Source organism: Micropterus salmoides, unplaced genomic scaffold (assembly GCF_014851395.1).
Source record: "Micropterus salmoides isolate LMB-PRFRI ecotype aquatic unplaced genomic scaffold, ASM1485139v1 Ms_hic_scaffold_1, whole genome shotgun sequence".
Taxonomy (NCBI): domain Eukaryota; kingdom Metazoa; phylum Chordata; class Actinopteri; order Centrarchiformes; family Centrarchidae; genus Micropterus; species Micropterus salmoides.
The window spans coordinates 1334545-1350225 of NW_024040040.1; the positions used below are offsets into that span (position 1 = coordinate 1334545).

General features: G+C 43.6%; 1 protein-coding gene across 1 annotated transcript in view; it reads right to left on the reverse strand.

Moving 5' to 3' along the window:
- Positions 1–278: 278 nt before the first annotated feature.
- LOC119915550 (dynein regulatory complex protein 11-like) overlaps positions 279–15681 on the reverse strand; it is a gene marked incomplete in the record, with an annotated part of 20746 nt that continues 5343 nt past the window's right edge. Inside the window, 15 exon segments of the mRNA XM_038735114.1 lie at positions 279–794; positions 1090–1328; positions 1798–1975; positions 3816–3902; positions 4196–4389; positions 5628–5735; positions 5825–5907; positions 6086–6135; positions 6515–6607; positions 6864–7217; positions 12423–12590; positions 12693–12821; positions 12897–12981; positions 15031–15230; positions 15443–15514. Coding sequence (XP_038591042.1) covers positions 666–794; positions 1090–1328; positions 1798–1975; positions 3816–3902; positions 4196–4389; positions 5628–5735; positions 5825–5907; positions 6086–6135; positions 6515–6607; positions 6864–7217; positions 12423–12590; positions 12693–12821; positions 12897–12981; positions 15031–15230; positions 15443–15514 — 2169 coding nt within the window.

A 15681-nucleotide genomic window follows, 5' to 3' on the forward strand; every position in this document is an offset into this window, starting at 1 on the left:
GTCTACCATGCAAAAGACCAAATAATTTCTACATTTTTGACTGGAGTTTGGTTTGGTCCGACTGTTTCACCACTGTATCGGACGTTTCTTCTCTCTTACTTTGTTACCACGGAAAACCGTCTGTTTAAATGTCCGGAGACATGATGAGTCAGACATGATGCGCCTGAATAATGACGTTCACCTGTGAGACACCTGATGATCTGCAGGTCATCCTCCCACCTGGTGTCCATGCTGCTGAACTGCACCGTCCACGCAGGTTCACTAATAAATGATCAATATGTTGGTGAAACACGTTTTCACATCTTTAATAGACAACAACAAAGGAAACCTGGAGTTTAATCACTTTAAAGGTTGGTTACAGGAAGTTATTTTTCTCCTTCAAAATAAAAGGCCTGGTGTTTTACCAAACACCAGGAGAAGGATTCCTGCCTTTGGTGTGAGAGACCAGGGTTCAATCCCCCACTGTGACTCATCCACCATTGTGTCCCTGAGCAAGACACTTAACCCCTCGTTGCTCCAGAGGCGTGCGACCTCTGACGTGTATAGCAATTGTAAGTGGCTTTGGATAAAAGCGTCAGATAAATGAATAAATGTAAGTCAGGAACTAAAGAAACCCACTAATATTTTCCATTAAATAAAAATAGACTACAGCAGTAAAGACTTCATCACTTCTTGTTTTTGTCCTTTGCCCCTTTCTTCTTCTTCTTCCCCGCTGCGGTCGCTCCTCGTTCTTCTTCGCTGGTTTTGGCAGCTCGTGCCTTCCTCCTGCCCAGCAGCGTCTTCCTGAACCAGAGCTGAACACACAGACACAACACATGTCTGCTTTAACAACACCTTTGAACAAAGAGACACAACCTGGGATACGATTCGTGTCCCCGCCCGTTCTTCAGACCGGGTCCAGACTCGGATCATAGCTGGTTCGTGTTTTATAGACCTGCAGACTCGCAGTTCTTCATGTACTCAGAGCGTGAGGGGAGACGGTAAACATGACCATGATACACAGATGGTCATAGTTAGCATCGCTGTGCTACGAGCTAATAATCAGCACTGTTCCTTTCAATAATTGTCAACAGGGTTGTGACCTCTGACCTTGAAGGCGTCCTCCTCCTCCCGGTACACCGGCTCCATCCTCGACAGCGATGGGATGAACTCCGTGGCGGTCAGCGGTTGTAGGTGGAGCTTCTTCAGCCTGTGGGGGCGGAGCACCGAGCGGACCGCCTGCAGGATGTGACCCTGAGTGAAGCCGTCGGTGATCTTAGCCAATGAGCTGAGGTCCAGATGTGGACCAGGCTCTGCCCCCTCAGCACGCAGCAGCTCCATCCACAGAACTGATGGGAAACGCTACTGTTAGCATTAGCATGAAGCTAATAATGTGACATTGATAACAGTAAATATGCTAACATGCTAATGTTGAAAGAAAGAAAAGTTTGCAGATATTACGACATGCTAACCTTAGCATATGGCATTACATTAGGACATGCTAACATTAGCATATGACATTACATTAGGACATGCTAACATTAGCATATGACATTACATTAGGACATGCTAACATTAGCATATGGTATTAAATTGGGACATGTTAACAGCATATGGTATTAAATTGGGACATGCTAACATTAGCATATGACACTACATTAGGATGAATCGGATTGCATGATAATATGTATAATGCTAAATATGCTAATGTTTTAGCATGTTATCCATATACTAATGCTAACTCTAGCATGATAGCATGTTAGCATATAACCTGGTCTGATATTTAACTTGTTTACTGGAGTCTGGAGACGGACTAACCCAGTCTGGAGCTGTAGTCTGGTCTGGGGATCAGGATGATCTTCTTGTAGACTTTACAGAGCGGTTTGATGTTGGCGTCAAACGGTCTTCGACTGGTCCCGATCACCAGAACTCGGTCCTGCAGTTTCAGGGTCTTCAGAGACTTCAGGAGGTTTTTCTTCAGCCCCTTAAGATCCAGCTGGAACAAAGATCTCTTCCACTAGAACATAATTCTAATTGAAACCCATTGCCCGCCCTTGAAACCATCCTATGTCATAATAGACCTATGGTCTCACTTCCTGGTTTGGAAAATGTACAGCCCATGAAAAAGAACAACTAAACAGGGTCGTGAAGACAGCAAGATCGTCGGTGCTCCACTCCCCTACCTATGTGAGATCTACCAGCAAGGCTGCATTTACAGAGCCATCTCCATCATTGAGGACTTATACCACCCAGCCCATCCCATCTTCTCCCTCCTGCCATCTGGGAGGCGGTACAGAAGCATCAGCTGCAGGATGCTGAACAGTTTTTTCCCACAAGCCGTGAGAATCACAAATGGACTGTTGCCTCTCCCCGTCCCGATCACATATCCCCCACAATGCACACACGCACACCTACAGCCCCGTCACCTAGACAGTAAAATTCAACAAAAGGAATACTGTATGAAACACTGTTGTGAGCTTGGCCGCTTTGCCAAGCCATCTCTATTTTGTAGAGACTGTTAGAATCAGGAAGTTTTATTATGAAGCAGCTCTGACAGGAAGTTCTTATTTAACCTTTTTATAACTGCATGTTATTAACATGTTCAGCCAGCAGGGGGCAGCACAGGCCTAACTCTTCTGTCTTTAAAAACATGTTTCAGGTGACCTTCCTCTCCCAAATGCCAGACCTTCAGAATAAAACGCATACTTTAGCACTATAGCTCCAGACCTTCAGAATAAAATGCTAACTGCAGCTCCAGACCTTCAGAATAAAATGCTAACTGCAGCTCCAGACCTTCAGAATAAAATGCTAACTGCAGCTCCAGACCTTCAGAATAAAATGCTAACTGCAGCTCCAGACCTTCAGAATAAAATGCTAACTGCAGCTCCAGACCTTCAGAATAAAATGCTAACTGTAACTCCAGACCTTCAGAATAAAATGCTAACTGTAACTCCAGACCTTCAGTATAAAATGGTTACTGTAACTCCAGACCTTCAGTATAAAATGCTAACTGTAACTCCAGACCTTCAGAATAAAATGGTTACTGTAACTCCAGACCTTCAGTATAAAATGCTAACTATAACTCCAGACCTTCAGTATAAAATGGTTACTGTAACTCCAGACCTTCAGAATAAAATGCAAACTTTAGCACTATAGCTCCAGACCTTCAGTATAAAATGGTTACTGTAACTCCAGACCTTCAGAATAAAATGCTAACTGTAACTCCACACCTTCAGAATAAAATGCTAACTGTAGCTCCAGACCTTCAGAATAAAATGGTTACTGTAGCTCCAGACCTTCAGAATAAAATGGTTACTGTAGCTCCAGACCTTCAGAATAAAATGGTTACTGTAGCTCCAGACCTTCAGAATAAAATGGTTACTGTAGCTCCAGACCTTCAGTATAAAATGGTTACTGTAACTCCAGACCTTCAGAATAAAATGGTTACTGTAACTCCAGACCTTCAGAATAAAATGCTAACTGTAACTCCAGACCTTCAGAATAAAATGGTTACTGTAACTCCAGACCTTCAGAATAAAATGCTAACTGTAACTCCAGACCTTCAGAATAAAATGGTTACTGTAGCTCCAGACCTTCAGAATAAAATGGTTACTGTAGCTCCAGACCTTCAGTATAAAATGGTTACTGTAGCTCCAGACCTTCAGAATGAAATGCTAACTGTAACTCCAGACCTTCAGAATAAAATGGTTACTGTAACTCCAGACCTTCAGAATAAAATGCTAACTGTAACTCCAGACCTTCAGAATAAAATGATAACTGTAACTCCAGACCTTCAGACCTTAAACATGTGTTTAAACCTTTAGTAGTTTCCTGACCTCTCGCTCAGTTTTTGGAGTTTTCCTGTAGAACGGTATCTCTGCGTCTTCTATCCAGATCACAGACGGCTGCAGCTCACCTGCCACCTGACAGGAGACACAAGCCGGACCAATCAGAGGCCACGTACTGATGATGATGTCACTCTCTCACACCTGATGATCAGGTGAAGCTGTAGCTGACTAATTAATCAACAAGGATGCTTTACTTTTCAAGTCCTTGGGGAAGGTGCTTGAAGATAAACTCCAGGTTTTCAAATATGTCTTAGTTGCACTAAAATAAGGATAAATTCCAGGTTTTCCAGGATGACTAAGCTGCTGTAAGGGGCAGATTTGTGTAAAGCATTCCAGGTTTTCCATGTTTCCAGGAGTGCAAGGCTCACCTTGAAGACCAGGTGCAGCAGGTAGGCGGTTCTGCCCGGGTACCTGGTGCTCAGGTGGGCGGGGTTCAGGTGGAACAGGTGAGCTCCGGTCTCGCTGCAGACGGCGTGAACCAACATCTTCTTGCCGACTCCAGACGGACCGGCCAGCAGCAGAGTCTTCATCCCTGGGAACTTCTTCAAGACCGCCTGGGATCCTGGATTGAAAAATCAAGGACCGGTGGAGTGTGACATCACTGTGAGGATGATGGGAAATGTCTTGCAGCAGAAGATTTTTGATGTGTTTGGTGCCTTAATCCCTCTATTTTATTTTTTAACAAGCTGTTTGCTGCTCAGATTTAATGTTTGAAGGTTTATTTAACTTTACTAAAGACTTCCTGTTTACATTCCCCAAAGCATCATGGGAACTGTAGTTCAAAAACAGAACATGATTGTCCACCAACAGAAGTAAGTAATGGATGAATTATTGGTGAATTACTGATGAGTTACCAGTGAATTATTGGTGAATTGCTGATAAGTTAGTGCTGAGTTATTGGTGAATTATTGATGAGTTACCAGTTAATTATGGGTGAGTTACTGGTGAATTAGTGGTGCCTTATTATATTGGCTCCACTTCCTGCTTTCTTACAGTGCAGACGCTTTGCTGCTTGCTCTTGCCTCTGCTTGCATTCTTTTGCTTAAACTCTTTTTTTCCCTGCTAGAAATCAGCAGCTCTTGGATACTTTTAAATCACTGGCACTGTCAGATAAAGTTGGCTCTTGCCATAATTTAAAACCTTTTATGATCAATAGCACTAGCCTGTACCGCAGTGACTGGAGCTATAGCTAATGCTAATTAGCAACAAGATGCCCCCCCTTTTCCACGGACGACTTCTACAAACTTCTACAGAAAATAGCAGTGCTGGAAACCAAGATCCACAGGTTAGAAGTGAATGGACTATGTGGGAATGACACCACTTTACCGTGGACACAAAACAGTGGACAAGAGCATGCTAACACACGGCTAATTAGCACCAACAAGACTACCAAGAAGCAGGAGGCCTGTGCACTGGGTAATAAATCTAATTAGTGTAACTGGTGAGTTACTGGTGAATTATTGGTGCCTTATTAGTGTAATTGATGAGTTATTGATGAGTTATTGATGACTTACTGGTGAATTATTGGTGAGTTATTGATGACTTACTGGTGAATTATTGGTGAGTTACTGATGACTTACTGGTGAATTATTGGTGAGTTACTGATGACTTACTGGTGAATTATTGATGAGTTATTGGTGTAATTGATGAGTTATTGATGAGTTATTGATGACTTACTGGTGAATTATTGGTGAGTTATTGATGACTTACTGGTGAATTATTGGTGAGTTACTGATGACTTACTGGTGAATTATTGGTGAGTTATTGGTGTAATTGATGAGACTCTGGTGAGTTACTGACCCAGAGGCAGCACGGTGTACAGAGTGATGAGCTGTCTGACATCAGAGAGCGACGGCATCGGTTCAGTGTTCACCTGCTGGAGAGTCGAGCCCAAGTAACTGTACTCACCTGGACACACAGACGGGTTACAGGTGTTTCCTTCACACGATATAACCAAAGGAGTAAACTCGGATGCTAAATGGTTTTGTTCTTGTTACCGATGTAGTCAGAGAGCTTGATATTCATTGGCTGGACGAGGAAGCCCTCCAGAATCAGCTCCTCACACAGAGACTGTAGGGACCTGAGGGAAGAGCCAATCACAGGCCGGAGAACACAGACAGGAGCCAATCACAGGCCAGAGAACACAGACAGGAGCCAATCACAGGCCAGAGAACACAGACAGGAGCCAATCACAGGCCAGAGAACACAGACAGGAGCCAATCACAGGCCAGAGAACACCCCGCCCCAGGTAAACTCACCTGTGTGCTGTCAGGTCTTTCTCTCTCTTCTTCTTCTTGCTTTTCTTCTTCTTTTACAAACAAAACAAACATTAAATGACTCCACCCGTCTGGGAGGTCCAGCACGCAGAAACAAACACACAACAGAGCCATTGGCTGTGCCCCCCCCCCCGCAGTGAGCTGTATGCAGGGCTCTACACAGTGAGCTCATTATTAAAACAACACTTTGGGACACTACCCCGATCGTTATTTCGGCGCCGTTAATTACGTCAGAGCTGTCGGACAATCAGTTTTGCATGATGGTTTTCAAAATGCATTCTGGGATACACTGAGTGGACTGTAGAGGGTATAATAGTTCTCACTGTACCTTCGGACAGCGCTACAGAGTGGCGAGCTCACTATATAGTGAGCAGTGGGTGATTTCAGACACAGCCGTTCAGCGACCCTGACCTTTCTGTTCCCTTTCTTCTTCTTCTTCTTCTTCTGGGTTTTGTCGATGACCAGTTTGAGGTTTTCCAGCTCCGCCCTCATCAGCTCGTCCACCTGACAACGAATCAAACGAGACTGGAACATGTGTTTCCAGTCCTCCAGGCTGGAGACCTGGAAACACATGTTCCAGTCTTCCAGGCTGGAGACCTGGAAACACATGTTCCAGTCTTCCAGGCTGGAGACCTGGAAACACATGTTCCAGTCCTCCAGCCTGGAGACCTGGAAACACATGTTCCAGTCCTCCAGCCTGGAGACCTGGAAACACATGTTCCAGTCCTCCAGCCTGGAGACCTGGAAACCTGGAACTCACCTGGAGCCTGACTTCCTGTTCCACTTCCTGTCTCATCTCGTCTCGGAGCAGCTGCACGTCGACAGTCTGGCGGTCGTCATGGCGACACCACACGTCTGAAACAGGAAGTGACAGGTGTGTGGGAACCTTCATTTTCTCAGGACGGGACAGGAAGTGACACAGTGAACAACAATAAAGTGACCCAGGTGCAGCAGAGCGGCTCCCGGGGGCCACTTCCTGACGGACATGTGCACGTCCTGTGTGAGCGGCGGGCTCAGAGCCAATAAGAACGCAGCTGGCCAACAACATGAGAAAATAAAAGCAGATTAATTTATGAATGGACTTTTCACAATAAAACAGCTGCAGGGCCACTTCCTGTCAACACCAGTCCTGGACCTGGTCCACAAGGCTGGCGGAGGAAGTTAACGAGCCGGCCAATCAGCTCTCAGAGGCCTCTGTCCCTTCAGCCAATCAGATGTCTGCAGCCACAGCTGAGACAGTTAATGTTCTGTTGTTGTGGAGTGTGTACTACTACATACTGTGTCCTGTGTCTACTACTACTACATACTGTGTCCTGTGTCGTCTACTACTACATACTGTGTCCTGTGTGTACTACTACTACATACTGTGTCCTGTGTGTACTACTACATACTGTGTCCTGTGTCTACTACTACTACATACTGTGTCCTGTGTCTACTACTACTACATACTGTGTCCTGTGTGTACTACTACATACTGTGTCTACTACTACATACTGTGTCTACTACTACATACTGTGTCCTGTGTCTACTACTACTACATACTGTGTCGTCTACTACATACTGTGTCGTCTACTACATACTGTGTCCTGTGTCTACTACTACTACATACTGTGTCGTCTACTACATACTGTGTCGTCTACTACATACTGTGTCCTGTGTCTACTACTACTACATACTGTGTCGTCTACTACATACTGTGTCGTCTACTACATACTGTGTCGTCTACTACATACTGTGTCCTGTGTCTACTACTACTACTACTACATACTGTGTCCTGTGTCTACTACTACATACTGTGTCCTGTGTCTACTACTACATACTGTGTCCTGTGTCTACTACTACTACATACTGTGTCGTCTACTACATACTGTGTCGTCTACTACATACTGTGTCTACTACTACATACTGTGTCTACTACTACATACTGTGTCTACTACTACATACTGTGTCTACTACTACATACTGTGTCCTGTGTCTACTACTACATACTGTGTCCTGTGTCTACTACTACTACATACTGTGTGTACTACTACTACATACTGTGTGTACTACTACTACATACTGTGTGTACTACTACTACTACATACTGTGTCGTCTACTACATACTGTGTCGTCTACTACATACTGTGTCGTCTACTACATACTGTGTCCTGTGTCTACTACTACTACTACATACTGTGTCGTCTACTACATACTGTGTCCTGTGTCTACTACTACTACTACATACTGTGTCGTCTACTACATTCTGTGTCTACTACTACATACTGTGTCCTGTGTCTACTACTACATACTGTGTGAACTACTACCTACTGTGTCTACTACTACTACATACTGTGTCTACTACTACATACTGTGTCGTCTACTACATACTGTGTCCTGTGTCTACTACTACATTCTGTCTACTACTACATACTGTGTGTACTGTGTCTACTACTACATACTGTGTCCTGTGTCTGCTACTACTACTACATACTGTGTGTACTACTACTTACTGTGTCTACTACTACTACATACTGTGTCCTGTGTCTACTACTACTACTACTACTACTACATACTGTGTCTACTACTACATACTGTGTCGTCTACTACATACTGTGTCCTGTGTCTACTACTACATTCTGTCTACTACTACATACTGTGTGTACTGTGTCTACTACTACATACTGTGTCCTGTGTCTGCTACTACTACTACATACTGTGTGTACTACTACTTACTGTGTCTACTACTACTACATACTGTGTCCTGTGTCTACTACTACTACTACATACTGTGTGTACTACTACATACTGTGTGTACTACTACATACTGTGTGTACTACTACATACTGTGTCTACTACTACTACATACTGTGTCTACTACTACTACATACTGTGTCCTGTGTCTACTACTACTACTACATACTGTGTCCTGTGTCTACTACTACATACTGTGTCCTGTGTCTACTACTACATACTGTGTCCTGTGTCTACTACTACATACTGTGTCGTCTACTACTACTACTACTACATACTGTGTCGTCTACTACATACTGTGTCTACTACTACATACTGTGTGTACTGTGTACTACTACTACATACTGTGTGTACTGTGTCTACTACTACTACATACTGTGTGTACTGTGTCTACTACTACTACATACTGTGTGTACTGTGTCTACTACTACTACATACTGTGTGTATTGTGTCTACTACTACTACATACTGTGTGTATTGTGTCTACTACTACTGCTACTACATACTGTGTGTACTGTGTCTACTACTACTACATACTGTGTGTACTGTGTCTACTACTACTACATACTGTGTGTACTGTGTCTACTACTACATACTGTGTGTACTGTGTCTACTACTACATACTGTGTGTACTGTGTCTACTACTACATACTGTGTCTACTACTACATACTGTGTCTACTACTACATACTGTGTCTACTACTACATACTGTGTGTACTGTGTCTACTACTACTACATACTGTGTGTACTGTGTCTACTACTACTACATACTGTGTGTACTGTGTCTACTACTACTACATACTGTGTGTACTGTGTCTACTACTACATACTGTGTGTATTGTGTCTACTACTACATACTGTGTGTATTGTGTCTACTACTACTGCTACTACATACTGTGTGTATTGTGTCTACTACTACTGCTACTACATACTGTGTGTACTGTGTCTACTACTACTACATACTGTGTGTACTGTGTCTACTACTACATACTGTGTCTACTACTACTACATACTGTGTCCTGTGTCTACTACTACTACTACATACTGTGTCCTGTGTCTACTACTACTACTACATACTGTGTCTACTACTACTACTACATACTGTGTCGTCTACTACATACTGTGTGTATTGTGTCTACTACTACTACTACTACTACATACTGTGTCTACTACTACTACTACATACTGTGTCGTCTACTACATACTGTGTGTATTGTGTCTACTACTACATACTGTGTCTACTACTACATACTGTGTGTACTGTGTCTACTACTACATACTGTGTCTACTACTACATACTGTGTCTACTACTACATACTGTGTCTACTACTACATACTGTGTCTACTACTACATACTGTGTGTACTACTACATACTGTGTGTACTACTACATACTGTGTCGTCTACTACATACTGTGTCGTCTACTACATACTGTGTCTACTACTACATACTGTGTCTACTACTACATACTGTGTGTATTGTGTCTACTACTACATACTGTGTGTATTGTGTCTACTACTACATACTGTGTGTATTGTGTCTACTACTACATACTGTGTGTACTGTGTCTACTACTACTACATACTGTGTGTACTGTGTCTACTACTACTACATACTGTGTGTACTGTGTACTACTACTACATACTGTGTGTACTGTGTCTACTACTACATACTGTGTGTATTGTGTCTACTACTACATACTGTGTGTACTGTGTCTACTACTACTGCTACTACATACTGTGTGTACTGTGTCTACTACTACTGCTACTACATACTGTGTGTACTGTGTCTACTACTACTGCTACTACATACTGTGTGTACTGTGTCTACTACTACATACTGTGTCTACTACTACATACTGTGTCTACTACTACATACTGTGTCGTCTACTACATACTGTGTGTACTGTGTCTACTACTACATACTGTGTCTACTACTACATACTGTGTCGTCTACTACATACTGTGTGTACTGTGTCGTCTACTACATACTGTGTGTACTGTGTCTACTACTACATACTGTGTGTACTGTGTCTACTACTACATACTGTGTGTACTGTGTCTACTACTACATACTGTGTGTACTGTGTCTACTACTACATACTGTGTGTACTGTGTCTACTACTACATACTGTGTGTACTGTGTCTACTACTACATACTGTGTGTACTGTGTCTACTACTACATACTGTGTCCTGTGTCTACTACTACATTCTGTGTCTACTACTACATTCTGTGTCTACTACTACATTCTGTGTCTACTACTACATCCTGTGTCTACTTCTACTACTACATCCTGTGTCTACTACTACTACTACATACTGTGTCTACTACTACTACATACTGTGTCTACTACTACTACATACTGTGTCTACTACTACTACTACATACTGTGTCGTCTACTACATACTGTGTGTATTGTGTCTACTACTACTACTACATACTGTGTCTACTACTACTACTACATACTGTGTCGTCTACTACTACATACTGTGTCTACTACTACATACTGTGTGTACTGTGTCTACTACTACATACTGTGTGTACTGTGTCTACTACTACATACTGTGTGTACTGTGTCTACTACTACATACTGTGTGTACTGTGTCTACTACTACATACTGTGTGTACTGTGTCTACTACTACTACATACTGTGTCCTGTGTCTACTACTACTACTACTACATACTGTGTGTACTACTACATACTGTGTCTACTACTACATACTGTGTCTACTACTACATACTGTGTCTACTACTACATACTGTGTCTACTACTACATACTGTGTCTACTACTACATACTGTGTCGTCTACTACATACTGTGTCGTCTACTACTACTGTGTCGTCTACTACTACATACTGTGTCGTCTACTACTACATACTGTGTCGTCTACTACATACTGTGTCTACTACTACATACTGTGTGTATTGTGTCTACTACTACTACTACTACATACTGTGTGTATTGTGTCTACTACTACATACTGTGTGTATTGTGTCTACTACTACATACTGTGTGTATTGTGTCTACTACTACATACTGTGTGTATTGTGTCTACTACTACATACTGTGTGTATTGTGTCTACTACTACATACTGTGTGTATTGTGTCTACTACTACATACTGTGTGTACTGTGTCTACTACTACATACTGTGTGTACTGTGTCTACTACTACATACTGTGTACTGCGTCTACTACTACATACTGTGTGTACTGCGTCTACTACTACATACTGTGTACTGCGTCTACTACTACTACACACTGTGTACTGCGTCTACTACTACTACATACTGTGTGTACTGTGTCTACTACTACTACATACTGTGTGTACTGTGTCTACTACTACTACATACTGTGTACTGTGTCTACTACTACTACATACTGTGTACTGTGTCTACTACTACTACATACTGTGTGTACTGTGTCTACTACTACTACATACTGTGTGTACTGTGTCTACTACTACATACTGTGTGTACTGTGTCTACTACTACATACTGTGTGTACTGTGTCTACTACTACTACATACTGTGTACTGTGTCTACTACTACATCCTGTGTGTACTGCAGTACATCCTGTGTGTACTGCAGTACACAGTAAGCAGGCGGTCCTGGATCCAGCCGGACGTCTCTTCTTCTTCTGTGAGGTCGACCAGTTGTCATGGAGACAACAGTACACTGACCTGAGCAGATCCGACCCCTTCGACCACATCAGACAGGAACAGCTGCGGGGCTTCATCCAACCACCGTCCCCCTACAGAGACCACAAGAGACCCGACCAGGTCAGACCAGGTCAGCTCTGCATACAGCTCACTACGGGTGGTGGAGAACACGGCCATGGAATTACCCTCGTTACCTCTTTCTTCTTCTTCTTCTCTCTCTCCTCCCCTTTCTCTTCTGTGGTCCTCCTCTCTTCTCTTCTTTTTTCTTCTTCTTCTTCTCTCTCCTCCTCTCTCCTCCTCCTCGCCGCCAGCTCAGCTGAAACCTGACGACACGTTCAAGTGAGCTGCGTTAAAAGAGTCAGAGAAGAAGAGGAAGCTTTCTGTAGAAGAAGAATCACCTGTTCAGGTGTTTTCTGAGTGAAGATGGCAGCTGATCCTCCGTCTGCAGCGTCGGGAAACTCTGGAAACGTTCCTGCGGCGTCTCTGTTTATTTTATAAGTACAAGAATAAACCGTGATTACTCAGTAAAAGTACTGCAGTACAGCTTCAGAGTATACAGTATGTGGTCTGTAGTGACCACAGAGTCAGCAGGGATGGTAATCTGGACTTCCACACGCTAGGGGGGCAGAACCACCAAAGACTGGCCTCTGGTTCTGAGCCTGCTTCTACATCCAGGTGTGATGTGGTCCCTCTTTCCTTTCCTGTCAGAGGCAGCAGCAGGTGATGAAGGATGACTGGTCTCAGCCCACATATCAGGAGGAGTCGAGACAGGAAGTTCTGAAGGCGTACTCTCTGAATCTTCAGGGGGGGCAGAGGTCTTCACCTCGGCTCTAGTTCTCAACTGGAAGAACTAGAATCTTACAGTGGAGGAAATCAAATGTAAACACACGGTAAGACACCAGGACTCCTCACAGGTGAGAGGTCATTAGCAGCTAGTCCACATCAGTCAGTTCAGGATTCCAAACACCGGGTCCTCGGTCGAGTCTACGTTTAGACTGAGGAAGTTTAGGTTCATTCCACGTGTTGATGTCCTCCAGGCAGTCAGGCAGCAGCTGCAGTGTTTCCAGGTGTTTCTTTACCATAGGTTCCAGGTTCCAGGTTCCTGTTCTGGTCACCGATCTGCGCTCAAAGTGCCTGTTCTTTGGTTTGGGCTTGGTTAAAGTCTGACTTTAAATCTGACAAACAGCAAAGATCAGCAGAAGCCACGTGAACCAGATCAACAGGTTCATGTCTGATGGATGGTTCCTCTGACCTCTGACCTTCTCTGGACCTGATGAAGACCTCTGATGGACAGGTTCATGTATGAGGGACAGCTCCTGACCTCTGTGGACCTGATGAAGACCTCTGATGGACAGGTTCATGTATGAGGCACAGCTCCTCTGACTTCTCTGGACCTGATGAAGACCTCTGATGGACAGGTTCATGTATGAGGAACAGCTCCTCTGACTTCTCTGGGCCTGATGAAGACCTCTGATGGACAGGTTCATGTACGAGGAACAGCTCCTCTGACTTCTCTGGACCTGATGAAGACCTCTGATGGACAGGTTCATGTACGAGGGACAGCTCCTCTGACTTCTCTGGACCTGATGAAAAGACCTCTGATGGACAGGTTCATGTACGAGGGACAGCTCCTCTGACTTCTCTGGACCTGATGAAGACCTCTGATGGACTCTGTCTAATTAAACATTCTGAAGGATCCTGCAGAGTCTGGATGTCTCCAAACAAAATGTTTTAAAACTCTGACGTTTGAGCTGCAGACCTGGTCCCTGTCCAGACCTGGTCCGGCTCCACCGTCCAACTGATTTCCTCCACAGGACGTGACCTGATGCGTTCTCTGTTGTTGTCGCTCGTTGTTCGGGAGCTGCCCACTGCTGGACTGACCTAATTTGTGTGATTCATATTAAATAATATTGCTAATGTGCTGAGAGGCTTCAGAGGTTCTTCTATGGCCGAGTAACATGTGTGTTTATATGTGTGTAAATTTCTATGAGTACTATTACAGTACTCATTTACAGAGTGATGGATGCACACATGTTCATCTCCACAGACTTTACAGTTTTAAATCCAGCTGGTGCAGTAAAATGCCAGAGAAAATCATCATTCAAGGGAAATAATAAATGATAATTCTGCGTTTCTATTTAAAGACGGGAGGTTTAACATTCAACCAACCAGCTTTTCTTTTGTGATGGACGAGTTCACGTCCTGTTCTGACAGAATAAATCAACAGCACCTGTAGAAAAGATTGTTTTTGATTGATGTACCGTCTGTCGCTGCACAGATGTTCTACGTAGACCCAACAGGCTGAAATCAATAAAGGACTGAATAGTTTTCACGCTTCTGTGTTCAATAATTGATTAAATATAAATCAATGACAAAATCCCTTCCTCCTGAAGAGTCTACATGGTTTGATATTCAGGGAGCGACTTTGAGAACCAGGAGGAAGAGAAGCCACGGGAACCCAGAAAGTGTCTCGAAATATCCAAAGGTTACAAATCAAAGGTCTAAAACTGATTTTTGAGGTTCTGGTCTGACCTGCACTCGATGAACCACTGTCGGATCTGTTCCTGCATAGTCTCCCTGATGTCGGTTCCCTCCACGTCTAGAACTGACTGCTTCACACTCAGCTGAGCTCTTTGGTACTCCTCCTCGTTCTGATCCTGGATCAGCCTCTGACCCACTGAAACACGCCGGGCATGAAGGACTAAACCGGGACCAGGAGGGTTCGCAGGGATCTGAGGAATCAGGGGAACTATGAGGACATATGAGGAACCAGAGGAACATGGCAAAAACAACAACCAGAGCTATGAGAACTAGAAAAAAACAGGGAAAATCTGTGGTACCGGTGAATTTATGAGGAGCTATAGGAACCTTGGGATCTAAAGGAATCATGGGATCTATGGGAACTGAAAGACATGGAGGAACCAGAGCAAGTAATTTCTGTTACCATTCCCAGAAACACCATCTCGTTGGTTCTCTGCGTGTTGGTGCGGATCCTCTGAACGTGACCTCTCCACACCTGAAACACAACAAATGTTCATCTGTGATTTTAGAACCAAACGGTGTTTTTAGCAGCTTTGGTTCTGTGAGTTGTGTTCTAAGAGTCAAGCAGGAGAACAGAAACACAACAAAGAAACCAAAATGTTCCACCAAGAAGGAAATTACATTTTCATTAGAAATTTATGA